The sequence below is a fragment of the Sycon ciliatum genome, chromosome 1 (genome assembly GCF_964019385.1).
Source record: "Sycon ciliatum chromosome 1, ocSycCili1.1, whole genome shotgun sequence".
NCBI lineage: Eukaryota > Metazoa > Porifera > Calcarea > Leucosolenida > Sycettidae > Sycon > Sycon ciliatum.
The window spans coordinates 11,385,531-11,413,300 of NC_088643.1; the positions used below are offsets into that span (position 1 = coordinate 11,385,531).

At 48.7% G+C, this 27,770-nt stretch overlaps 2 protein-coding genes across 2 annotated transcripts in view; one reads left to right on the top strand and one right to left on the bottom strand.

The window, feature by feature from the left end:
- Nucleotides 1-5,055, bottom strand: part of LOC135813261 (fatty acid hydroxylase domain-containing protein 2-like) — a 75,697-nt gene extending 70,642 nt beyond the window's left edge. Inside the window, exon 1 of the mRNA XM_065326412.1 lies at nucleotides 4,453-5,055. Coding sequence (XP_065182484.1) covers nucleotides 4,453-4,457 — 5 coding nt within the window. The 5' untranslated portion in view covers nucleotides 4,458-5,055. The remainder of the gene's footprint in view (nucleotides 1-4,452) is intronic.
- A 262-nt stretch (nucleotides 5,056-5,317) lies between these two features.
- LOC135813192 (uncharacterized) lies at nucleotides 5,318-24,802 on the top strand. The gene is made up of 5 exons (XM_065326405.1): nucleotides 5,318-5,863; nucleotides 15,127-15,420; nucleotides 17,968-20,498; nucleotides 20,829-21,241; nucleotides 24,113-24,802. Exons 1-5 carry the CDS (start codon nucleotides 5,509-5,511, stop codon nucleotides 24,120-24,122), a joined length of 3,603 nt encoding a protein of 1,200 aa, XP_065182477.1. The 5' UTR covers nucleotides 5,318-5,508; the 3' UTR covers nucleotides 24,123-24,802.
- Nucleotides 24,803-27,770: the final 2,968 nt, after the last annotated feature.

Sequence of the window (27,770 nt, forward strand, 5' to 3'; positions counted from 1 at the left end):
AGATAGTCTGGATTTGCCACGAGCGCAATGGCACACAGTGTTCAAAGCGGGCAGCGGTGCCAACTGCAAGTTGCAGTGTCGGCATGCCGGTTTTGTACAGGCACGCCTAGACTGCATGTGATTTCAGGCTTCATATTTCAACACTTTGTATGAAGTAAGCGTAGTACTTTCAAGTATAAAGCACCTTGAACAGTGACACAATTAAGTACCATGTTGTTATATAACCCAACACTGGTTAAAAAACCAGTATTAGATAAACCTTTCATGCTGTCAATCTAACAATTAAGTACCAGTAGTCGGGTACAGAAAACAGAGTGACTTGGGAGCAAGTAGTAGTGATGTCATAGCAGTACAGCCGGAAAGTAGTAGTGATGTCATAGCAGTACAGCTGGAAAGTAGTACTGATGAGTGATGACATAGCCAACGCCCAGCTTGTAACTTAAAAATATTCATAATACCAGTACTGTCCCTCTCCATGCTTCCAGGATGGTGGAAAGGGCGGAAATTGAAATGGAAAACAAATTGTGAATGGCCCTAGATGAGAAAGAGAACATAACTTCTTGGTGATCGCCGTCGGAAACAATGCACATTGGCTATGAGAGTTGTCACTGATAGGACTGGAAGATTGAACAATGTGATGTCGTTAATCAACCACCCATGATAGAACACAAATTGGGCCGAGCTAGGGCACTAGTCTGTCCCCGGGGAAAATTGCGATTCCGCGGCCGCGTTTTTTTCCGCGTTTTTTGCGATTTTTTAAAAGACCGCGTTTTCCGCGATTTTCCCGCGTTTTTTGAACTTTTTTGTTGCACCACACGTACATACAGTGCACTGTTCGGTCAGTAACGTCTCATTGTGGCGGCTTTTTACTCAAATATGACGAGTGCTTACACCAGAGACTTGTAACTGATTGATTTCACTACATACTCACTGAAAATTGCCGCGCATCAATATTATTCACCGCATTTTACCGCATATTTACCGCAAATTCACCGCAAATTATGCCATATTATGCCGCGTTTTTCCCCGCGTTTTTTGCGATTTTTTTCCGCAATTTTCCCCGGGGACAGACTAGTGAATTTGCCACAAAAACCCCATAGCTGTGTGAATGATAATCATCATAGGCATATTTGAAGTAGTCACGGTAGCTAAGTGAATTTTGGCCATGTGAACATCATTGATGGTGGGTAGAGTAGTGATGATACTAGCATTGAAAATGGAGAATGGGACGGTCAAGGGTGGACTGTGAGGAGACTAGCAACAGCAGTGAGGATGCACACATGCACATGCACTGCCGACTTGACCTTTTTACTGGCATTTCTTCGGTTCGTCCTAAATCAGAACGTTGGCTGGGGTGGTGCCAAGTAGCATGGAATGGCGCTCGTACGACTTTGATTTACGGAAGCGGCTGTCCGTGCCATGCAGCAAATCAAAGATTCCCAGCATGCCAAAGTTCTGGTTGAACCTGCGTAGCAGCAGCCAACATAAACAAAAATATACTATCAGTTTTTTTATATACGAGGTACACAAACTCTTTGGCAGGCACATGGGGCTAGCATGGGGTCACCAGTGAGACGGTGCTGGTGGGACCTGCCATGCTTAACTGACCAGAGGTCTCGGCATCATCGAATGACAGACTCACCAAACTGAGGGCATTGTAGTGCATTGGATCAGAATCAGACAATACCTATAGGAACATTCATGGTCGGAAGAGACAACAAGACAACCATGACACTGATATGCAAGTGAACTGCTGGAAACAGGGAATATTTCTTTTCTCTTGTTGGCGGTAGCGACTGGGAGAGTAATAAAGTCGTCACCAAAAAAATCCAGCCAATGCCATGGATACATGTACAGAGGCATGGTACCTGTCACAATCGCATTCATGCATTTACAGTCATTAGAGGGTCTACCAGCATAGCACTGAACTAAAACAGTCCACGGCTCTGCACTCTGCCTGCTGCAGTCGAGTCGAACACAGCGCATACTGTGCACTGCAGAGTGCAGTCCCGGCAGCAGAGCATGAGACATTCACTAGGCTATTGCTTGCACTAGCAGTGGCAGTGCATGCTACCCATGCACAGTACAGCTACCGGTAGCAGTGGCAGTGCATGCTACCCATGCACAGTACAGCTACCGGTAGCAGTGGCAGTGCATGCTGCCCATGCACAGTACAGCTACCGGTAGCAAAGGCAGTGCATGCTACCCATGCACAGTACAGCTACTGGTAGCAGTGGCAGTGCATGCTACCCATGCACAGTATAGCTACTGGTAGCAGTGGCAGTGCATGCTGCCCATGCACAGTACAGCTACTGGTAGCAGTGGCAGTGCATGCTACCCATGCACAGTACAGCTACTGGTAGCAGTGGCAGTGCATGCTACCCATGCACAGTACAGCTACCGGTAGCAGTGGCAGTGCATGCTGTCCATGCACAGTACAGCTACTGGTAGCAGTGGCAGTGCATGCTGCCCATGCACAGTACAGCTACTGGTAGCAGTGGCAGTGCATGCTGCCCATGCACAGTACAGCTACTGGTAGCAGTGGCAGTGCATGCTACCCATGCACAGTACAGCTACCGGTAGCAGTGGCAGTGCATGCTACCCATGCACAGTACAGCTAACTTTTTTTTTTTTACTGGTAGCAGTGGCAGTGCATGCTGCCCAGGCACAGTACAGCTACTGGTAGCAGTGGCAGTGCATGCTACCCATGCACAGTACAGCTACTGGTAGCAGTGGCAGTGCATGCTACCCATGCACAGTACAGCTACTGGTAGCAGTGGCAGTGCATGCTACCCATGCACAGTACAGCTACTGGTAGCAGTGGCAGTGCATGCTACCCATGCACAGTACAGCTACCGGTAGCAGTGGCAGTGCATGCTACCCATGCACAGTACAGCTACTGGTAGCAGTGGCAGTGCATGCTACCCATGCACAGTACAGCTACTGGTAGCAGTGGCAGTGCATGCTACCCATGCACAGTACAGCTACTGGTAGCAGTGGCAGTGCATGCTACCCATGCACAGTACAGCTACCTTTTTTTTTTTTACTGGTAGCAGTGGCAGTGCATGCTGCCCAGGCACAGTACAGCTACTGGTAGCAGTGGCAGTGCATGCTACCCATGCACAGTACAGCTACTGGTAGCAGTGGCAGTGCATACTACCCGTGCACAGTACAGCTACCGGTAGCAGTGGCAGTGCATGTTACCCATGCACAGTACAGCTACTGGTAGCAGTGGCAGTGCATGCTACCCATGCACAGTACAGCTACCGGTAGCAGTGGTAGTGCATGCTGCCCATGCACAGTACAGCTACTGGTAGCAGTGGCAGTGCATGCTACCCATGCACAGTACAGCTACTGGTAGCAGTGGCAGTGCATGCTACCCATGCACAGTACAGCTACCGGTAGCAGTGGCAGTGCATGCTGTCCATGCACAGTACAGCTAACTTTTTTTTTTTTACTGGTAGCAGTGGCAGTGCATGCTGCCCATGCACAGTACAGCTACCGGTAGCAGTGGTAGTGCATGCTGCCCATGCACAGTACAGCTACTGGTAGCAGTGGCAGTGCATGCTACCCATGCACAGTACAGCTACTGGTAGCAGTGGAAGTGCATGCTGCCCATGCACAGTACAGCTACTGGTAGCAGTGGCAGTGCATGCTGTCCATGCACAGTACAGCTTATGGTAGCAGTGGCAGTGCATGCTACCCATGCACAGTACAGCTACCGGTAGCTATACAGTGCATGGGCAGCATGCACTGTATAGCTACCGGTAGCTTGCATAGCATTGGCCGGATTTTTTGGAGATGACTGTATTCTTCTCTGTGCAATTTTCGATAAAGTTAGCACGTGGCTTTATACATGCAGTCAGAACATTGGGGAGGGGGGGGGATTTCCTGTTAGGGGTACATCAGGGGGGGGGGGGGGCTCAAGTCAGATTTTTGCGTTCACCGCCTCCCATGTATGTGCAAGGTATTAGTACAGCTACCAATCAATGCAGAATGCACACACTACACTACTAACTTTTCATGATGGTAGTCGTGGTACTCGTTGGACGGCATGAAAGGGAGGGAGAGAGAGAGAATGTGTGAGAGAGAGGGAGAGAGAGAGCGGCTTTCCTACTTCAGATTGTATTTCCGTGAGGGGCAACCCCGAAATACTGAAAAATTCAAATGTGAAATGTAACCCCCACCAGTTCCTTGCCGGGATAGCACTTTTCTCGCAATGTAGCGAACATCATGCGTGGAGTAGTAGGCACGAAATGGATATTGCAACCAACACAGGTTATTTTGCAGTCCACAATCACCATCAATCACATGCCACGGCCACCCTTCAAACTTCTTCCCGAAATTTGACCCTTTCCCACATTCTCCTTCCGTCTTTGTGAAGATAACCTGACTCAACTAGATGTGTAGATGTAAAAGTTCCGTGCTTATTTAGAAAGTCACACCACTCACTGCATGAATCAACCGTACACGCTGCCCCTTTCCCTTCTGGACGAGGACGTTGGTGATAACATGTCTTCCAGCTGGGCATTTGCCACATGTCCTTGTTTCCACCATCATCACTCATTGCTGGAACGGTTCTGGATACTGAGCGACGATAAACTTGTCAGGCAAGCTGGCCATAACGATGCCGCTTTTGTATGGATGCCAGGTTAGGTTGGAGATATCGGCCGTTGCCTTCACCAACACCGTCGTTACCAGTTCATTGTTGCAAGCCTCTACTCGTAACGAACACTGTTCTGGCCAGTCACTCACACTCACACTATCCCGTTATGTACCAGTGCGCACGGCACAGATGTGATGACTTTATTGCCAGCCATCTGATCAGTCTGGCATCCATGTCCACAAGCACCGTTTCCATCATCATCGGTACGTCAGCAAACCTACCACCGGCTCCAGTTGACCAAGACCATAGCAGGCAGCCTCGGAGTTGATGTTGAACATTCACACACGTCTGGATTTGTTTGAATGGGTTTTCCAAGCTGCCAATCGGTGCTTGGTTTGGCTCACCCCCAGCCAGCCAGTGATTTACTTCGGACTTCGTCGGATCATGAGTCATTGACCATCAGCCTTCTTCACCGGTACGCAGTTGCTCGGCGAAAATGTAAATGGGCGAAACTGAAGCAAGAGCGAGAAAACTTGAAAAGCGAATCAACTACTACAATTGCCATGCCGACCTACCACCAAACGCCTCGATCGTCTTCCAACACCTAAGGCTAAGCTAGGCTAAGGCTAGTAGGGGACGGTGCGCATGCGCGCCGCTGATACAGAAAGGTCTACATGCGATGCAAGCAGTAGACGCGAAACCGACAGATCATCATTATTTTTCTCGGTGCATTTTCTCTGTCTGACGGTTGCTGCAGTGCTGGTGATTTGTGTCGGTCGTGTAGTTGTGTGCGGCGTTCTCCATTGTTCATTGTGGACAGACCGATTCATGCCAGCCGGCGGGGACAGAGTGAAGCCGTGGCGGAGTGGTAGGTTGTGACGCTGGGTTTTGCTGACGGCGCAATGCCGGACAGTGTGCGGTACAACATCAAGTACTTGGTATCCAATCTAGATGTGTCACTGATCTTGGAGGACCTGCTGGAGAACGATGTCCTCAGCGAAGAGGAATATGATACTGCCTCTGGCAAGGAAAACGAAAAGTTGGAGCTGGCAAAGTATGTGGTGAGGCTGATGCTGAAGAAAACGGACGAACAGGTGGATACGTTACTGAGCCTGATTCAACACAGCCAGCCTCATGTAGCGGAACATGTCGCCAGTACCATGGCAAAGCGACGCGGTGCAACTGCCAGTGGGAAAACTGACCGTCCGACGAAGCCAATGTCGGCAGATCGTGAGTCAACACTTGACTCATCCTCCGGTAAGTGTTCACATTGATTACAGTGCTAGTGGCGTAGGAAGGTGTGTGTGTGTGTGTGTGTGTGTGTGTGTGTGTGTGTGTGTGTGTGTGTGTGTGTGTGTGTGTGTGTGTGTGTGTGTGTGTGTGTGTGTGTGTGTGTGTGTGTGTGTGTGTGTGTGTGTGTGTGTGTGTGTGTGTGTGTGTGTGTGTGTGTGTGTGTGTGTGTGTGTGTGTGTGTGTGTGTGTGTGTGTGTGTGTGTGTGTGTGTGTGTGTGTGTGTGTGTGTGTGTGTGTGTGTGTGTGTGTGTGTGTGTGTGTGTGTGTGTGTGTGTGTGTGTGTGTGTGTGTGTGTGTGTGTGTGTGTGTGTGTGTGTGTGTGTGTGTGTGTGTGTGTGTGTGTGTGTGTGTGTGTGTGTGTGTGTGTGTGTGTGTGTGTGTGTGTGTGTGTGTGTGTGTGTGTGTGTGTGTGTGTGTGTGTGTGTGTGTGTGTGTGTGTGTGTGTGTGTGTGTGTGTGTGTGTGTGTGTGTGTGTGTGTGTGTGTGTGTGTGTGTGTGTGTGTGTGTGTGTGTGTGTGTGTGTGTGTGTGTGTGTGTGTGTGTGTGTGTGTGTGTGTGTGTGTGTGTGTGTGTGTGTGTGTGTGTGTGTGTGTGTGTGTGTGTGTGTGTGTGTGTGTGTGTGTGTGTGTGTGTGTGTGTGTGTGTGTGTGTGTGTGTGTGTGTGTGTGTGTGTGTGTGTGTGTGTGTGTGTGTGTGTGTGTGTGTGTGTGTGTGTGTGTGTGTGTGTGTGTGTGTGTGTGTGTGTGTGTGTGTGTGTGTGTGTGTGTGTGTGTGTGTGTGTGTGTGTGTGTGTGTGTGTGTGTGTGTGTGTGTGTGTGTGTGTGTGTGTGTGTGTGTGTGTGTGTGTGTGTGTGTGTGTGTGTGTGTGTGTGTGTGTGTGTGTGTGTGTGTGTGTGTGTGTGTGTGTGTGTGTGTGTGTGTGTGTGTGTGTGTGTGTGTGTGTGTGTGTGTGTGTGTGTGTGTGTGTGTGTGTGTGTGTGTGTGTGTGTGTGTGTGTGTGTGTGTGTGTGTGTGTGTGTGTGTGTGTGTGTGTGTGTGTGTGTGTGTGTGTGTGTGTGTGTGTGTGTGTGTGTGTGTGTGTGTGTGTGTGTGTGTGTGTGTGTGTGTGTGTGTGTGTGTGTGTGTGTGTGTGTGTCCTTGCTTTGGGTGGGGACAGTTTGAGTTTTTTTGCTCTCTGTAAGTCTTCCTCTCACGGTGACTTCATGTGCACCATCTAATGACATGGCGTCCTTTCATGCGGTTTACCGCACAGATTTATGAAGTCAGACATATTCCGATTTATTTGCATCAATCGCACAAAATTAGGTACATTTCTCTTGTAAACCCTGTCAGTTTGAGAATTTAGACAAACACCGAACAAATTTTAGCCGCGACGAGGATCGGGAGGAATCCATCATTATTATTTTACATAGCTACTACCATCACGTCGACCGAGTGAAGATCGAAATGATAATGGAGTGGAGAGAAGAAGACCTGAACTAGAGTGCTTGAGAGACTATGTAGTGTCACATGAGAATTGCTTCGTTAGGAAGGCTCTACTTTTGAATGGAGAAGCCCAACGTCGCTGATTTGCATCGCCGTTTTCAAGCGCTGATCTGCAGTCGGAATGTTTTTGTAAATTATTCGTAGTTGTGGACGTGGATGGATTCAGCGCTCTGTTCTCTCAGCAAACCTACTCAGTCCAACACGAAGGACTTCCATGAGCGAAACAACGTGCTCCTCGAGCAAGTGCAGCTCGGGGTAATATGGCCAATGCCACGGGAGACCACCTCGTGCCTGCATAAGGCCAAGAATTGATGGCAAGACATCTTTGATGAGCGCCTTCGACTTCAAGGACGCAATATATCTCCTCAGCAGTAACTGCAGCGCTCTTGCTGAAAATATCACTGCAAGCATGCACTAGGCATGATTTAGTGAAGAGCTACTTGTACTAGCGATTGGAGATTTGGTGTTGGCTTCCAGGGCTGGGCATATCTGCTCCATCATGGTAACTGGTGCGTTTGTCAAGGCAGTGCAGTTTCTGCTGCTGTTTCACAAGCCATATGCGCATATGCGCAGTGAGTAGGAATTTGTTGTATGATAGCTGAGGATCACCAGCCTTCATGGACAAACCTATATTGGGACTGGTTGCTGAACAGTGCACACCTAAATCTCTCAGCAAGCTCTCTTGCTCAGCTGGTGACGAACACTATATACCCGCTGCTTTGGGCTTGCAGCCCCGTCTCCCGACCGTAGACCGATCGAAAGGCTGTCACGGTCCTGTGACCATCGGCGTACAGTTGACGCTGATGGGGCATCGGATAAAGTGCTGGCGTCAGTAATTGTCTGGTATACCTGGAATCTACATCTACAGCTGGTTTTGACTTCCAGCCATCCTTCGTTAGTTATGCTTGTGACTATCATGCCAGCAAGTCGATCAGCAGCATCACCTCGCATCTTTGATGGTGAGGCCTGCAAAACGTCACCGACCAGTGACGATGCTCAAAAGGGCACCCTACCAGAGCTGGCGCAGTGTATGGTGCAGTCTTTCATGAATCCATGAACTATGCTGTTTGGCTGCTGTAGCTCAGACGCTTGCGTGTGTGCCTTACATTAAGGGCAGCGGGCCGTCTGCTCTAGCCATTTGCCAATGCATGCACGGCTGAACGTCTACCAGCAAGCTGCAAACACTTCTCTCCCTACCACACTGTGACATAGTGGACATTGTGCGTGTGTTGTTGCATTCCTATCTGAACTGAACTGTTCTGGATGCAGAGATTTACCCACTAAGCCCTAGAGAAATATGAATAAATACTATACTACTACTATTACTAAACTTGGTATGCGGGTGTGACGCGCTGCTGCTCATCAGATTCGGTCCATGCGACGCTCGTGTTTTTAGTTTTGTTATTTTGTCTGCCTTTTTTGAATTCGTAAACCGAACAGACTAAACTATCCAGTGATCAGGTACTGGTGTGGTGGGGCGAGGTTTTGTTGGTGATGCTGCTGTCAGTGGTGGCGGCGTGCATGTGCTCGTGCTTGCGGGCGATGGCCCGCGTTTTCTCCCATGCCGCAAGTTTGTCTTGCGTTTGTGTTCTGCATTTGGACTTCCTGCCAGGCTTAGGCTTGCATTTCAAACAGTTTGTCCCACTGTGTGGCTCCCAGTCTTTGAGCGGTGTACATCCACCTCTAGAGCTCCAGAGAATGTTGGGCCCCTGGCAGTAACAGTGCATTCCATGGCCAATTTTCAAGTGTGGCAAAAATGTTCAGGGTGTATTTGGTTTCATCCACATTGAGATGAAACACTGCCAAAATGGATTCAGTATGATCTGCCACACGATACTTCGTCTGTCCACTCCTTGACGCGAATTTCTCCCCTCCAATACGACAACACGACGACAGGAAGCTAACATGAGCCTCCATTTCTGAACAAAATTACGTCTCTAACATGGCCACGAAAAGCTACAGTTATGCACGTCAAGCTTAGGACTACACGAAATCGAAAGGCTAGGACATCGAGGTATACTAGAAAATTGTCTGCGAGGCGGAGAAAATTCGCTGGCGAGGTTGGCGAGCCCTTGAAATCGAGCGACGATCCAAAAATAATTGCACCCACGTCGAGAAAGAAACCATGCGTAGCGCGTGGGTAACCCAAGAAGATCGCTCGAGCGGCGGCACAGTCGAAGGCAAGGCCAGTCCAAGCTCTAAACTCTATCGAATGACCTGGCAAACACCCGTGGTTTCGGTTGACCTTGCCCGTTTGAGATGGAAGTCGAGCGAAATTACAAACATACGACTAGGCCAGATCGCGTAAAAAATGAAAAAGATTAAAATTTGGCCGCCATATTTAATGAACGCGCATCGCATGCATGGGACAGCCGTGCTCTCCTGACTGTTTCTGGACATAGTGAGACAGGCCTGGGCGGCCTGGGGCCTCCCCAGCCGTCCAGGATAACATACTGAGGCGGGAATATCGGCGGCGGACTTGGTCGACGATTTTTGATGTCGACACTCTTGTCGTCGTCCCGTTCTCAGATGCCTTCGCGAGGCGTTGCGAGCCCGCGAGTGGTGACATCTACAGCACAAAGAAAACGACAGCATGGAGTATTCAGCATAGGCTCTTGGAACGTACGCTCTCTGGTTGAGAGTGAGGGCCACATTCAGACGGCTGCCGCGAGTGGAATTGTTGCCGACGATAAAAAAATTTATCAAATTGTACAACATCTGGAACGCTTGGAGATGGACGCCGCTGCTCTTCAAGAGACCCACTGGTTTGGTCAGGAAAACTATCAAGTCCACGGAGCAATGGTCATTGCTTCGGGTCGGCCTGTGCCTGAGGAAGGAGCGTCCAGACGGCGAGGTGAGGGCGTTGCGTTTGTGCTGAGGGGAAATGCGCTTCGGGCCTGGCGCGAAGGGGGTTGTCAACTCGTCGCAGTATCCGCTCGGTTGTTGTCCATACGCTTGAAGTTTGATCTGGCGAGTGGAGAGGTTGAATGGATGTCGCTGGTTACAGCTTATGCGCCAACATTCAACAGTAAGCGCTGTGAAAAGGATGCGTTTTATGACTCTCTGCAAGGAGTACTCAACTCAATACCGTGCACAGATAAATTTGTTCTACTTGGAGATTTCAATGCCAGAGTGGGGTCTGGAGAGCCAGGTGATGATTGGAGCGCTGTGCGTGGCTCACATGGCTTGGGCTGCCTGAATTCGTCTGGAGAGGAGCTACTTCAGTTTCTGGCAATGCATCAATGCTGGATCGCGAACACCTGGTTCAGGAAAAAGCAGGAATTGAAAGGCACTTGGCAGCATCCCAGAACTAAACATGTCCATTGTATTGACTTCATCATCATAGCGCAAGGGAGCCGGCACTGGTGCACTGATGCTCAGGTTATTCGCTCGGCAGAATGTGGGAGCGACCATAGTCTTGTTGCCGCCAGGTTTAGGCTCGGCAGGGTCTTGTGGAAACCGCGGAAATCCACAAAGAGAGTACGATTTGCAGTGCATAATCTGCCCGCAGTGGTTTCGACAGATGCTGAGGGAAACCACCGGAGGAAGGTTGACGACTACCAGGAAAACATCAATGCCAAGATTGATGCAGTGGCGGACGCGGAAACGGTAGACGAGAAATGGAATGCGATGCGGGACGTGGTGACGGCGGCAGCTGCGGACACTCTCGGTCATCAGAGGAGACGGCAGCCTGATTGGTTTACGGAAAGCCAGGACGGGCTGTGGCCACTGCTGGACGCGCGCAATGCATGCTATCGAACATGGATCACTAGTGGCCGGAATCAGGAAGAGTATTCGCGCTACCGTGTTGCGCGCACGAGGGCTCGCGCTGCCACCCGAGCTGCGAAGAATGATTGGTTTGCTGCCATGGCACAACGTACTGAGAAGGGGCGCTTTGACTCGGCGCGCATTTGGGCCGGTATCAAGACCATGCAGACGGCTCGGCGAGGGCTTGTGGGTGTAACTGCAGTCGCTGTGCGGGACGAGAACGGAAATGTCTGTAATTCACCGGCGGATCAGGGCCGCACATGGCACCGTCACTTCTCCAAGGTTTACAATGTTCCAACCTCGTATGAACCTGCAACTGTTGCCACCATTGAGCAACAGGAAGTGTGTGAAGACCTCGCCGATCCACCTACTCTGGAAGAGCTTAGGCAAGCTGTGCGCCGACTACGGAACGGAAAAGCAGCAGGAGGCTCTGGAATCTTACCGGAACTGCTGAAGGCTGGTGGGGATGGCCTCATGATGGCACTACTAGACCTTGTCCAGACAGTGTGGAATGCAGAGCGGGTGCCCCAGGAGTGGGTGGACTGCCAGCTTGTCCCGATACCAAAAAAAGGAAATCTATCCAGCTGTGACAATTGGAGGGGCATCGCTCTTCTGGAGGTGGTAGGAAAGGCTGTTGCTGGCCTCGTCCAGACAAGATTGCAGCGGCTCGCGGAAGACATCCTACCAGACACGCAGTGTGGATTCCGCAAAGGCAGATCTTGTGCGGACATGATCTTCGCGGTGAGACAAATATCTGAGAAACTATATGAACATCGCTGCTCTGGTTTCATGGTTTTTGTTGATCTACGGAAGGCCTATGATTCCGTCACCCGTAAGTGCATGTGGGAAATTCTCCGGAAGGCGGGCGTACCTGACAAGCTGGTTACCATTATCAGCTCATTTCATACCTCTATGTCTGCAAACCTGTCGATCCCGGGCATCGAGGCCGAGCCTATTGAGGTGCAAAATGGCCTTCGACAAGGTTGTTGTATGGCCCCAGTATTGTTCAATATATTCATGTGGGCAGTATTCCAGCTGTGGCAGCGTGAGGTTGCGGACATACCTGAGATTGGACTTCCCGTCTCCTCTAACTCTGGACCGTCTCTCCTTTTCAAACGCCAGAAGACTGACACAATCAACATCCATCGTGACTGTCAATTCGCAGACGATTCGGCACTTATTGCTACAACTCACCATGGTGCCACACTTGCGCTCAGCCGGTTCATGGACGTCGCAACTCGCTTCGGCCTCACCATCAACCTATCAAAAACCAAAGTAATGGCGGTCGGCTTCGGCATTTCCCCGGAGGATCGTCGTCCATTGGTGGTTGGCGGGGAAATTGTCGAGAATGTGCATGACTTTCGCTACCTAGGCTCCATCATCCATACTGGTGGCCGCACCGCAGTGGACACTCGGTCCCGAATAGCGTCAGCATCTAGGGCATTCGGAGCATTGCGTCGATCTGTCTTTGATGATGGCGATCTTTCACTGGCAACGAAGCGAATGGTGTATGATGCATGTGTGGCTTCTCTTCTCCTTTACGGAGCGGAGTGTTGGGTACCACTGAAAAGCGAGCTTGCGGCGCTGTCCGCCTTCCATCTTCGCTGCATTTCCGCAATCTTAGCCCTCGGTAGAAGACCTGGGACTTCCACATCAACAGGAAGACCATTCTGGAGGCCTGGAATCGTCGAGATCCAGTGGATATTACCACACGTGTTCTTCGCCGCCGTCTGGAGTGGCTAGGCCATCTAGCTAGGATGGACGGCGATAGAACTCCGCGCCAGCTCCTGTTTGGCGCGCTCCTTCCGCCGAGGCCGGCTTGCGGTCCTCGGAAACGGTGGCGAGACTCTGTCAGAGCTGACCTCTCCGCAGTGAACATCGACCACACGGAATGGTACGACCTCGCCCAGGAGCGTGGGAAATGGCGCAGTGCGTATTCCGCTCAACCAGTACCGCGATCGGCTCAGCGTGACACTTCTGTGCTCTGCGATGTTTGCCAGCGTACTTTCGCCCACCAGAAATACAAGAATCGCCACAAGTGCCTGGCCGAGAGGAGGAAGCCCATATCTGAGCAGTCCGGCAGCCGACTATGTAATGCGTGCGGGAGATGGTTCTTGAGTGCTGGCGGGCTAGCTTCGCATAAGTGTCTCTCCAACTCGGCTGCTGAAGTGGCGTCGGTCTCGGCTGTGGCATCGGCAGACTCGGTCCGGAAACAGCGGGTTGCCCTGCCCTGCTGCAGAGCGCATTGTCTCGGCTGCGGTCGCTGCTGCAAGTCATCCCGTGGTTTCGACCTGCATAGCTGTGCTAATTTCCTGTCCAGGAAGTAGAGCGGCGTTTCTGGGTCCAATGCTGAACTCAGTGCTGTCGACCCCTGCACAGGGGACACGTGACCATTTGATGGCAGTGTTACCAAGGACCAAGGTGTGTGTGTGTGTGTGTGTGTGTGTGTGTGTGTGTGTGTGTGTGTGTGTGTGTGTGTGTGTGTGTGTGTGTGTGTGTGTGTGTGTGTGTGTGTGTGTGTGTGTGTGTGTGTGTGTGTGTGTGTGTGTGTGTGTGTGTGTGTGTGTGTGTGTGTGTGTGTGTGTGTGTGTGTGTGTGTGTGTGTGTGTGTGTGTGTGTGTGTGTGTGTGTGTGTGTGTGTGTGTGTGTGTGTGTGTGTGTGTGTGTGTGTGTGTGTGTGTGTGTGTGTGTGTGTGTGTGTGTGTGTGTGTGTGTGTGTGTGTGTGTGTGTGTGTGTGTGTGTGTGTGTGTGTGTGTGTGTGTGTGTGTGTGTGTGTGTGTGTGTGTGTGTGTGTGTGTGTGTGTGTGTGTGTGTGTGTGTGTGTGTGTGTGTGTGTGTGTGTGTGTGTGGAAGGGGGGGGGGAACTCGTTGAACATGCATGTAACTACTGTTGTGGACATGGAAATCCAGTCGCACGTCTAGCGGCCCCAGGGTGCAGGCCATGCAGCCGTGGTAAAGCGGTACACACATGCATTTTAAGCGCTGCAGCGCGCTAGTCGTAAAGGATCAACAATCATGTGCCCTGCACGCAGCGTTCTGTACGCGCTGAGGGCGCCGGCCCCGGTCAATCGACCGGATTTCCATGTCCACGACAGTACATTTGCGTGTACAGTTCTGCTCAATGAAATCCAGTCGCAGCATCACTCAAGTACACGCTGGGCGTTGCGCAGCCCTAGACCTGCAAACATTGGGCTGCAAAATGGTGCAAGGCACAAACTTGAGTGACGCGACTGGATTTCATTGAGCAGCACTGCCAGTACTTACTTTTTAGCAGTGAGAACTGCTTACAGAATTCAATTAGTTTATGCATTCACATCAATCGTATTGAGAGCTGACCCTGGGAATGCAGTGGGTTCAGTTAGATGGACATGGTCCTGAGGATATAACCAGATCTACATGATGATTCTGTAGATCTACAAGAAATGCAGGTGCCACCGGCGTGAAGCACTGTCATGGGTCACTAGATTATTGCTAGGGAGTTCAGTTCCAGCCTGGGTCAGGTGAAAACTGCAGTCACGTCACAACTCGCGTTTACATTTTAACCCTTTGTGTACGGACTGTACATATTTCGATCCCCTGGGATCGAAACTTTTCAAGATTTTAATCTATCGTAACTCAGTCATTTCTTTTTTTTATACTAAGATATGTAGGTCGAAGAGAAAACTCCCAGCTGTCCATTGAAACAATCGCTGAAGCGCTCCGATGTGCGGTTCTGGGAATGTGTGTGTGTGTGTATGTGTGTGTGTCCATTGTTCTTATCACCTGACGATGGCCAAGTGCCGAAACGTTGTAAAATAACGGAACTTGTTCGGATGTGCAGCGCTATGGGAATGGGTGTGTCCACTCAAATTCCTTTCCATGTATTATCGGTGTTGTGCAATTCCATTTTTATTTGTTTCTTGACATGTAGTTGTGTGTAGTTGTGTGTTCATGTGTCATCTGTGCCTTCTGTATTTTGCTGCTTTCGCAACAGACAATCCGTTTGACCTGACAAGGTTTGTGTGTGACATTCAACCATGGTTGAACAAAGTTGACCCAGATCGACTGCGACAGATGGTGATCAAGAAACATCTCATAACTGACAGCGCATCAATAGAGAGACTAAAGAGAATTCAGTCCCGGGATAGACTATCTGATCATAATGAGGCGCTCATCCAGTTGCTCAGAGCTGGTGGCCTAAAGACTTATCGTGATCTCTGTGTTGTCATTGAGGAACTTGGTTATGCGGACAAGAGCAAGGAAATGCTCTCCATTTTGTCCCACACAGGTATGTTGTTGCTATACGTTTACTGCAATGTGTTCAAATTTGGTGGTGTGTAATGGACAGCTGAGAGCTTTCTCTTCGACGTACATATGTTAGTTTTTGGAAATAACCCAGGAATGACTGAGTTCCGATCGATTGAAATTTTGAAAAGTTTGTAGTTGTACAATCCGTAAATTGGGCCCCGCGTGAGATCTCTTTGGCCTGACTTTGACCCCGCTTCTATCTTATCCCGTGGTCAGTACTCCCTTGTCGATGCTGTTTTAGGTAGCTGTGGTCATTGCCTTTCCATTGATGCCACACATGCCATGCCTGAACAAAAAAGGTGGAGCTGCGCTTTGCACAGAGGCATAGAGAAGTACTGATCTCGACCAGAGGCAAACACGGCCCTGGCAGGTACACCCAATTTTTGTGTTCAGCAGCCTCGAATTAGTCTAAAAGAAGAGGATTCTAGAACATTTAGCTTCGCACTTTATCGCAGTAGAAGGAACATTATCACAGAAGCCAGCTCACAGCAATTTCCCGGTGGTGGACGTAAAAATCGATTGAATCGAGCGCACACTGTAGAAGCTGTGACGGTGAAAGCATGTGAGTTGTGCAAGCAGGCAAACCCGTCATGCATGCCGTGCAGCACATGCATGCACACGGCATGCATGTGCACACCCTGTATTGTAATGCACTTCATGCAATTAAGCACTTCAGTTCGCACGCGCATGTATGCACCAAATAGTGCAGTGCTGGACGGAAACCACACCGTCCCCTTCCATACTTGAATTGCTTTCTGTGACTGCTCAGACTTTCATTTTCCAAACTTCTATTACTTCGAAATCGCAAACATTGCTTTTGTCGGAGTCAGTTTTTCTCATTGCTCTGCCGCAGATATAGTGCAGCATTCCAGAGAAAACCATTTTCCAGACGAAATCCTCAACTCAGACTTAGCACAGTAGTTGTTGGAGAGCGAAGATTGCAAGGTACTGTATAGGATGAAATTTTCGGACAGAATTTATTTTCGTACGATTTCGGGCACGGCCTCTTTTGTACTAAAATTAATTCCGTACTAAAATTTGTTCCTGTAAAGTTATGTACATATGTACACTTTACATGCGCACCGCATGCAAACACGTGCATTTATAGTGCTGCCAAACCGTCCGATTTTTCGGACATTGTCCGATTTTGGAAGGCTCTTCCGAAAACCGGTCCGAAAAGGGAAACATCCGAAAAGCAGCCAAAATGTCGGAGATCATTACTTTCCTATGCAGAAGTCCTGTACTTTCACTTTTCAGCGCAACTGAAGGCAGAAATCACTGTACATTTGTTCTAAAAAGGCTAGCGCTTGGCTGTGGAAGTGCAAAGTAACATGCCTGGATCAGGCTGGATGGGATGTACACTGACAGTCTGTGCAGAGTCAGTGTGCGACCACACTCATCATTACAAAATTCATGACAACTCTGGGGTTACCATGGCAACGAAGCGAATTTTTCATGGTGTTTTAGGCGATATTTTGAATTCTCTGTAAAAAATTGCCAGGAGAAAAATTCGCACCATGTGGCCAGCCTTGGTGGTGAAGGTTGTCCGATTTTGGGCGAAAATTATTTGGCAGCACTGCATTTAGAATGCACGACAGTACGAAAATAAAATCCGTACGAAAAAAGGTCGAAATTTGGCTTTGTCCGAAAATGTCGTGCCATACAGTACTTTGTCGGCAGTCATAAATTTACACATTTCCCTGGAAAAACTGAGCTCGAGGCTGCCAGCCATCATTCTATGACCTCCAAAAGACCTTGCCAGGCCACGATAGTCATCAACACACCACTTTGGAAAACCCGCTATCACATGACTTTGTTACTAATTGTAGAGTTCTACAACAACCACTAGTAGGAAATAAGCCCGGGATTCTTGTTTGTAATACTTGTAGCTGAATCGGGGCGTTTTTGAACGTAAATTTTTCCATTTGTCATTGCCAATTGTTTTTCCTCTACGATCGACTCTCCTTCACCATAACGGATGTATGTTTCTTTCAGGGGAATTTACCTTCAGACTTTGGACTGTCAGTCAAAGCAACTCATCCAGTGGCGCCAAAATATTCACTTTGTGTCGGATTTCACCGAGCGCAACTGTACTAGTAGTGGGGTGCACTCATCCAAAAATTTGAAAGTGCATGAGTTCGACGGGGAACATAGGCCAACGGCAGTAGCTCAGCTTCCTCGGACCAACAGCATTCGAATCAGTACACAGAAGACTACCAGTAGGTCCAGTACTGTGAAATTTTGATTCGACTTTCTCCGTTAAGCAAAACTTCTTCATTGCGTTTTATTGTTCTTATCAGGGTCTTTCTATGCGCATTAGACAAACATATCGATGACCCCCCCCCCCCCACTGAGATAGGGTGGCCACGATGACATCCATTGCTCTGCCAGATGGTTTTGACAGGTCTATAAAACTGCATTGAAGTTTTGCTTAACGGATTAACGGAGAAAGTAGGCCATACATCCCCTTTGAAAGATTTTCAAAAATTGCGATAGGTTTCTTCTCATGCATTTTGTATCTTGCTAGGTACCACCATGACAACAGTTGGCCAACAGAAAACGCAGCCATCACAGCACCCGGTGGAAGATGGCCAGGCCGATCAGCAACGGACCTCCAGCAGACGTGAGCCAGTTTTCAAACAACCAACATCAGCTGTAACTAGAACTGATGCGACTAGTATGGGTACAACAACCAACACAGCATCGACTACAACGCAGGATTCAACAAGATCAGCAACTTCAAGCCAGTCATCTCTACCGGACAAAGACCGACACTTCACTGGCAGGAATGAGATTGTTACAGAGATTAGTGACAAAATTCTCACAACAAAGTCCACATCATCATCTACACGTGTGCAGAGTCTTCTGGCACCAGCTGGTTTTGGTAAGACGTCCGTAGCCATTGCTGTGGGACATGTATGTCGCAATGCTGGTTGTCGTGTGGAGTTCTTTGACTTACGCGGTGTAGCTGGTGTTGACGCTGTCCAGGCAATGATTCAAAACCGACTCGAAACAAACCCGGCTTCACCTGAAACTGCTGGCAAGACAAAACAAACAGCTGATGGCATGGATGAGGATGGTGGCAAGCACCGCATGCTATGTATTCTGGATAATGCCGAGGATGCTATCCATGCTGGTGCTGATAAAGATTTCCAACTACAAGATGCTGTGGAACGACTACTTCGACTACAACACAACGTTCATGTCCTACTGACAAGTCGTGTTTACTTTGACCTACACGCTGCCCAGTTTAAACTACAACAACACCGTCTTGATGGTCTGACAAAGGTTTGTGCTGTTGGTCTTCTCCATGGTCTATGTGTTGAAGGTAGTGTGAGCATTGAAGATGCACAGAGGTTAGTGGATCATTGTGGAAATGTTCCACTTGCTGTACGCATTACAGCTGGTCTTCTACAAGGGGGTCGATTAACTCCCACCAGGCTGCTATCGTTGTTCAAGAAGGTTGGTCTTGATGTGTTCAACGATGATGGTCTGAAACCGAATGATCGAATTCTGCAGCTGTTGAAAATAGCATACAACACATTACGTCAGAATGACAAGGCATCATTCCATGCTCTCTCTCAACTGCGCTCCTCGTTCTCATCTAAGTGCGCTTGTGTGATGGTGGATTGTGTAGGTGATGATGTTGATGTGGTTCATCTTCTACGTTTTGATCCGTTGATCAAGATTTGTTTCCTGGATTACAATTCGTGTTTGGATCGCTACTCGTTACAACCATTTATCGCCGAGTTTGGTCGTTACCAATGCCCAGAAGACAAGCAACACATGTACCAACAGCGGATGTGCAAGCATTTCCTTGGCTTTGTGAAGGAAGTTGATGACTGTAGAGGTTGTGGTGCAGACGAAGCAATGTACTGGAGTTACCAATTGCTTCAGGAACGGGTGAATATACAGATGGCGTTGTCTGTTGTTGATGTTTTGTCTGGCGATGACTTGCTTCCTTTCTCTGGATTAGCAGGGTGGTCAGGTATCCTAATTGCCTTGTTTGGGAGAGCAATGTTTGTTGGAGAGTTTGTGGACAGGGTACAAAGATTGGACAAAGCACTGCTATCTGTACAAGCTGACAGCATTTGCACCTCGGTCCTGTGTTGTATTTGCCGTCAAAGCATTGCAGATTCTGATGTCACTTTTGAGAGTTCGGATTCCAGAACCCAAATGCTCCTGGAGAAATCTGAACAAGAACCGACAGGAGTGGGGTCACCGCTGAAGCTACCTTTGATGCAACTTTCTCTAGAGTCATGCAGGCTATCCATGTCTCTGGACATCAACTGCAGGGAAGGACAGGTTGAACTGAGCCAGGAAACACTATCCCGTCTGCAGGTGGTATACCAGCGTGTTACAACAACACTGGGAATGGGTCTTGCAACAGGTGTCACTGAATATGCCCTGAAACTCATTCAACTGTATTGTTCCACTCTGCTAAACAAGGATATGCCCAATGTACAGGTGGTAGAAGACCTTGCTGAGAGAGTGATCTCATCACGCTTCCTATCACAGGATGGTGGGGTCCCTTCATGTACTGCAATGTTCGGTTTTCTGCTACAGTGCATTGCTGTGATCCTGGGCAAGGTCATGTCAAGTTCCTGTAGCAGTGAGTGGATTATTTCACCATCATTGATTACAACACTGGGTATACCACTGTGCGAGTGGAAACATGTACCAACTGCTATCAGCCGCACGTTCAATACCCATGACGACCACACTACTGTGTCTGCTCTTGGGTTACAACAGTACCTGTACTCCATGGATAATGACACAGTAACCACACTACTGAACATGTACTTGGGTGGTATGTACAACCACCTGTACATATCCTTGGTAGTAAATGGAAGGGCACACACAACTCCAACGGGTCTCACTCTACCAGCACAGCATCCCTACAACATTGTGATGGACTATGCCAGGAGATGGTGTAATGGCTCAAATCCAGCATATCACACAACAGCACTGATTAACAACTGTAGCCAGAACAAGATACCTGATCTGGAAGTGGTGCAGTATTGTATACTGATGGCTAGAGCACTGCTCAATTTGGAGGTAAGCTGGTAGTGCAGTGTTCACAATTCAGGTTACCATAACTGTTTTTCATCCACATTCCACTCTGAATGGAACATTGTATTGCAAACCAGTGTACTCAGTAATTATCTACTGTATAGTGTCTGTCTCTCTAAGGTTGATATCTTGAAGAACACAGAGGGGAATTTGATAATTTTGAACATTGTAAACTATGGAAATGGAATGTGTTGCTTTACGCTATATCAGTCTGATTTGTTATTATTGTGCATGATGTTCTCTGTTTCGAGTGTACAGGCCTTAGTTCAGTTACTTTCTTTTCTACACTTTTCTTTGTTGTGTGGTTTGCTCTAGAATACTCTCTTGGCGACTGATGTTAGTTCCACACTCTTCCCAGCGTTGAAGTCACTTGTTAAGGATCTCAGTGCTTGCCTGCCAAGCAAGTGTGCAACTGGTCTCTCAGTGTCTGGAATTGTGTACTTACCACCACAAGCTGAAGGCCTTTCTCTACTATACAACTCTCTCCTTGCTGCCCTGCATCATCAATCCAAGAGAGGTCAAGTGAGCATTGATCACCACATTGCACTACGGGAATGGTGTCCACCTGTAGCGGCATGTTTTGTCTGCTATGACCTGGACAACATCACAGCATGTCCTCGTTGTGGCATGGCTTACCTGTGTGGCAAACATCGTCAAACTGATGAACACCTAAGTGAACACAACCAACACTGTGCTATGCTGGCAGCACTCAGACATCGCATACTGCAGTAAGTTAGAGTGTTATCATCAAAACACTCTAGGTGGGTGTAGGTGTGTGTGTGTGTCGGGGGGGGGGGGGGTGTAGGTGGGTGTGTGTGGGGGGGGGGGGGTGTAGGTGGGTGTGTGTGTGTGGGGGGGGGGGGTGCAGGTGTGTGTGGGGGGGGGGGGGGGTGGAGTGGGGGGGGGGGGGGGGGATGGGAGTTGAAGGGGAGGTGTGCGAACCAAACTTTTAATCATCCGTAACATCATCATGCCTTATTTCCGAACTGCCTCTTTTTACTTCCCATTCTTGATCTTGTGTTACACTGCAACATATGAGCGTTAGCATGCTATCGCGAGTTAGCAGCCAGCCCAGCCCTTCAAGATCCTGTACAATGTCTCTTGCATGTCATTGCTGTTTTGACTTCAGAGCGTAGATCTACAACTTGCGGAACATGTGTTCCAAAACAGTTTCCTTCCGTTTAGACTATCGAGCTTGCATTCTCGTATCTCTACGCTTCAAATTCAGACTTCAATAACGCTTGTTGGTGCCTGAAACAATGTCGTCGTCCACAGTGGACCGACTGTGGACATTTAGCTTGCGCCAGCATCAGGTTTCCTGAAGTACCTCCACGCTTCAAATTCCGATCTCAGCGCCCCTTGTTTGTGCCTTGAAACAATGTCGTCGTCACCTACCGGCTTTCAGCCTCTCCGGAGCTCCTCGCTTTACCTGGCTCCGCCGCCCGCCTACTGCGAACGCAGCGATGGGCGCCACACAGCACCAACACTGCAACAGCAGGCGCGAGCCTGACGATCGTAATTCGTTTCCAGAGATCTAGAGAGGTGAGTTCGTGGACTTTGATTTTCTGTTGGAAGTTCAACGTGCCGCATCCACTGCCGTCGACAACGCCACCCAGCTTCTCCTCGCTCTACTTCGATCTGTATCGCCCCTCGCCGCCAGCAGGCCAGACCCTACTGGAAGCGGGGTAGTGACGACCGCCATGCAGCATCAACAGCAAGTGAACCTGACTGTCCTACGGCGAGAGTCCATCGCAGGACCAGCAGGGGGGGGGGGGGGGCAAATATGTGTGTGGGGGGGGGGGGGGGCGTGCGGATGTGGGGGTGGGGGGGGGGGGGAGTGGGTGTGGTGGTTGTATGTGTGTATGTGTGTGTATGTGTGTATGTGAGTATGTGTGTGTATGTGTGCATGTGTGCATGTGTATGTGTGTGTATGTGTGTATGTGTGTGTATGTGTGTATGTATGTGTGTATGTGTATGTGTGTATGTGTGGCAGCCTATGTAGCGAACGATTCTCCCGCCCGCAGGACCTCACCCGCCCCCGAAGACAGAAACACTAGCGGTGTGTAGAACGATCCCCTTTCACCTCAATTACTCTCCTTGTTTCTTTTCCTTTCTCGCTGTTGTCTCCCGCTTCTGGGAGCGACGTGGCCATGTTGTGGCAGTTGTACATAGTAGTAGTGTGTATGTGTGTATGTGTATGTGTGTATGCGTATGTGTATGTGTGTGTGTGTGCATGTGTGTGTATGGGGGGTGTCTGCACTTGTATGGTAGTGATTCAGTATTACGAGTGAACTACCGATGAGTCCATGGTAGGAGGGGGAGGGGGGGGGGGTACTCACACAAGACCTTTGATTTTCTGTAGGATCCCATACGATATATTCCTACTGTCCCTCTGTATGACCCCTTCTGGGTCCAATGTGACATTGTAACGATGGGTTGATAGAACAGGCGGGAGTCTTTCAGTGTGTGTATGTGCTTGAGAGCATGTGCACCCGTGCGTGCGCGTGTGTGTGTGTGTGTGTGTGTGTGTGTGTGTGTATGTGTGCTATCGCACCAAGGCATGAGAAACACATGAACCGCATGATTGTGTATTTGAGGATTAGCGACCCGAGTGTGTGTGTGTGTGTGTGTGTGTGTGTGTGTGTGTGTGTGTGTGTGTGTGTGTTGGATCCCGGGACGGATACCCTGATGCCGTCAATCCTTTTTCTGCACCTTGTCCTCACCCACTTACTGAGGTGTGGTGAGCCCATAAGTGGGATCATTTCCAAGTCCACCCAGAGTTTTGGGGGTTTCAGGGGGTGTCTGCCGTTGAGCGGTTCAAATAGCCAATTGAGTCATCTTTCCAAGATTCCTTTTGAGTCTCTCTCCCCTCTCCCAGGAGACCCACGTAACCAGTTTTGGCAGTGAGCAAGAAGACTAATGTCGTAGTACGTGTGTGTGTGTGCGTGCGGTCGGGCGGGCGGGTGTGCGTGCTTGCTTCTGTGTATACTTGTGGGATTGTGGGTCGTGGGTGTGATTTTGAGGGACAAGGGGTGTGTGCGTGGACAAGCGTCACAAGGTGTGTGTGTGTGTGTGTGTGTGTGTTTGTAAGGGACAATGGGGTATGTATGTGTGTAAGGGGGGAGTGTTTATGAGGGACAAGGGGTGTGGATGTTGGTGAGTGTGGACGAGGGGTGGGTATGTGTGTTTGTGGGGGGGGGGGGGGGGAGAGGGGTACGTGGGGAAAACAAATGGTTCAATATGTCAGGAAAAGCCCTAGCAGGGAATGTCACTTCTGTGGTATGTGTGCAACGTATCCTGTTATACGGTCACCTGTTTGACAGCTTGATGTTATTCAGATTGAGTACATAAGTTGCCTGTAGATTCCAGTCATGATGTCATTATGAGTCATGATTATTATAACAAAGACTTCTTTAGTTCATTCTTAATTATATCATCAACGCATGCAATCCATAAGACGAATTGTATGTCCAGAGCTTCAAGTAAATGTGTGATTCTGCCTGTGTGTGTTGTTTGGTATGTGTGCTGGTGTGGTGGCTTGTGTTTGGGTGTGTGTGTGTGGTGGTGTATGTGCACCCTCTCTGTTGTACACTCTCCAGGGCTAGCTGAGCTTATGAAGGTCTCTATTGGATAGTGTTTAGCAGTTGAGATTGGTGAAAGTGACCAGCACTGGACAGGGATCATTTCCAGCAGCTACTGCAGTAAGAGATACTCCAACAGCACACTACCTGTCATTGATCACAACACTGTGACATCACTTGTATAGACATGATGTATACAGATTGTCTATGACACACACTGTTGTGTTACTATGTAGATATAATGATCAACTGAACTACATGTACTGTCTAGTCCAGTCTACTGTGGTATCAGTTTTACTGAATATGTTCATGTCTACTCTCACCTACTGTTTTTACACTAGTCACTGTACAGAATAGTTACCGCTATGTCAGTTAAACCTGGAAAACTCTACTCTACAAATGTTTATACTGCAATGTATATTGCCATAGCAGTGTCAGCCATACCCTGTACATACAAGTTCATGCTACTATCTTTGAGATACACATCATATTTTCCATTATTGAAATCTAGCAGTAATGCTAGCATTCGTTTGGCAAGCAAGAAATACCCGTTGTCTGCTACCATGCCAAGTCATGAAGCATCGTGAAGGTAGCCATGGTTCGACCCTAGCACACACACACACTGCAGCTCCTTCCACGTTTCCAATTGTGGCCGGCTTTTCAGTAGACCACAGGACCTATCCTGCCTGAACATGGCAATGTGTCTCAGGTTCAATGTGTTTGTATGTACGTGCGTGCGCGCGTGCGCACGTGTTTGTGTGCGTGTGTTTGTGTGTGTGTGTGTTTGTGTGTGTGGGGGGGGGGGGGGGGTGCGGAGTGCGCATGGATGTGCATGCACGTGTGTGTGTTTGTTTGTGTTTGTTATTTGAGTATATACATGCTCAAGGGTACAGCATGCCAAACTAGAGTGTGCCCATTTGTTACAAGCTCATGACCGGGATCCTACCTCTGCCAGTATTTTGCATTATGTTACTGTTATAGACTGCATTTACATGCCGTCGCTGCATGCTTCTCTCTCGCTGCTTCTTCGTACGACATTATCTCCATTCGCGCATGTCTATGGTATTCTCTGATCATGGCTGCTGGCCCTTACCTGGTTGCTCTTGGCATGCTCGGGCCATTCTCTTGTTTACCTTCGTAATGATAACTACCAACCATAATTTCTCCTCGTGTTGCTTGTGACTGTCGTGTGCCACAAGCAACACAAGCAACACAAGCAACACAAGCATGCAGTCACTAAGTGTAATTAGGTACAACAGTTACCGGCATCAGTAATATACACTGCAGTCTGCAGTGTTGTAATGATCAAATTTACCATGGTTAAGATCTACAATGTACTGTCGTGAACATTGAAATCAGATGGGATGACGGGACCAGCACCCTTACTTCTGTTTGCATGTACACACACTATAGTTTATGTCCACACTGTAAAAATGGACCAGCAGTGCTCACGGCTGCAAGGCCAGCGCCACGTGGCCGCTTGACTTCTCAACGGATTTCAAAGTCCACGACAGTACATTGAAGTGTAGACAAATGGAGGTGGCAAACGTCACGGACCATTATTCTGTGGCGATACTGCACCTAGAGATCACTACTGGCCGTGCTCATGGGCAGGCACAAGAGTATGTATTAAACGTCTGCGGGGGCGGGGTCTGAGCCCTCTGGATTAGGATGAGCAGAAAGTTTAGATTTGCCACGAGCACAATGGCACACAGTGTTCAAAATGGGCGCGGGAGGGGGGGGGGGGTGCCAACAGCAAGTTGCAGTGTCGGCATGCCGGTATCGTACAGGCACGCCTAGACTGCATGTGATTTCAGCCTTCATACTGCAACTTTTGTATGAAGTAAGCGTAGTACTTCAAGTATAAAGCATATTGAATAATGACGTAATTAAGTACCGGTAGTCGGGTACAGAAAACAGTAAGAGTGACTTGGGAGCAAGTAGTAGTGATGTCATAGCAGTACAGCCGTTAAGTAGTTGTGATGTCATAGCGGTACAGCCATTAAGTAGTACTGATGTCATCGCCAATATTTTGCTTGTAATAAACTTCAAAATATTCACAATAAAGTCCCTCTCCATGCTTCAAGGATGGTGGAACGGACGGAACTTGAAATAGAAACAAACTGTGAACGGGCCTAGCTGAGAAAGAAAAAGAACTTGGTGATGGCTCGGAAAAATGCACATTAGCTATGAGAGTCGACACTGATAAGTCTGGTGGATTGAACAGTGTGATGTCGATAACCACCCATTATAGAACACAGATTGCGCCGAGCTAGGGCACTAATGAATGTGGCACAAAAAAAACCCATAGCTATGTGAATAAAAATAATATTATCAGCGGCATACTTGAAGTAGTGAGGGTAGGTAAGTGTAATTTGTCATGTGACCAGTATTGATGGTGGATATGCTGAAATACATATACATGTAGAGTAGTGATGATACTAGCATTGAAACTGGAGAATGGGACGGTCAAGGGTGGACTGTGAGGAGACTAGCAACAGCAGTGAGGATGCACACATGCACATGCACTGCCGACTTGACCTTTTTACTGGCATTTCTTCGGTTCGTCCGGAATCAGAACGTTGGCTGGGGTGGTGCCAAGTAGCATGGAGTGGCGCTCGTACGACTTTGATTTACGGAAGCGACTGTCCGTGCCATACAGAAAATCAAAGATTCCTGCATAGCAGCAGCCAACATAAACAAAAAAATAATGTCAGTTTTCACAATTATACAGTAGGTATCAGTTATAGCGTGGGTGTTTGAAAAACGACTTTCTATTTTTATATCCGATATTTGAGCCGTCAGATGCAAAAAGGTACCTTATGACATTTTTGGCCAAATCGAGTTAACGATTGTTTCAGATACAACCTGGCCAGGAGAGTGTCGTGCAAAAAACCAGGTCCAAAAATCTCAATTCATCACCGAGTTACCCTGAAAACTATCCGGACTATCGATCACATATTCACAGAAAATACTTTTTCGAACGCGATTTTCTCAACTGCGAGCAAAACGTCATAAGGTACCTTTTTGCATCTGACGGCTCATTTATTACTCACGATATTGAAAATCAAGTGTGACATATCATGTGCATGTGCGCAGAGTCAGGAAGATCATCCTACATGCAATGTAGTGCTACTGTGCATGCGGCTGGTCATAGTCCCATAGCCTCATAGGCTGACCATTGTGGCTATGCAACATGAGTTACATGACCACAATAGTTGAATCTGCAGCACTACGTAGTCTACGACCCAACGCTAGTCGGATCAGAACTGCATTGGACAGATGTTATTACTACAGGCGATATACTTTGTACTAATCTGGTGTGTTTTGCTACACAAAGTCCATTTTTAGGACCGATATATTCGGCTGTCCGACAAAATTGCTTGTAGGAATAAATGTGCACTTGAAACCCATGTTATGATTATGAAAACATGAGAGTTCATTCTTGTAGGCAGTATATTCTTTTACATGACCACGCTATAACCGATACGCACTGTAAGAGGTACACAAACTCACCGGCAGGCACATGGGGCTAGCATGGAGTCAGCAGTACATGGGGCTAGCATGGAGTCAGCAGTACATGGGGCTAGCATGGAGTCAGCAGTACATGGGGCTAGCATGGAGTCAGCAGTACATGGGGCTAGCATGGAGTCAGCAGTACATGGGGCTAGCATGG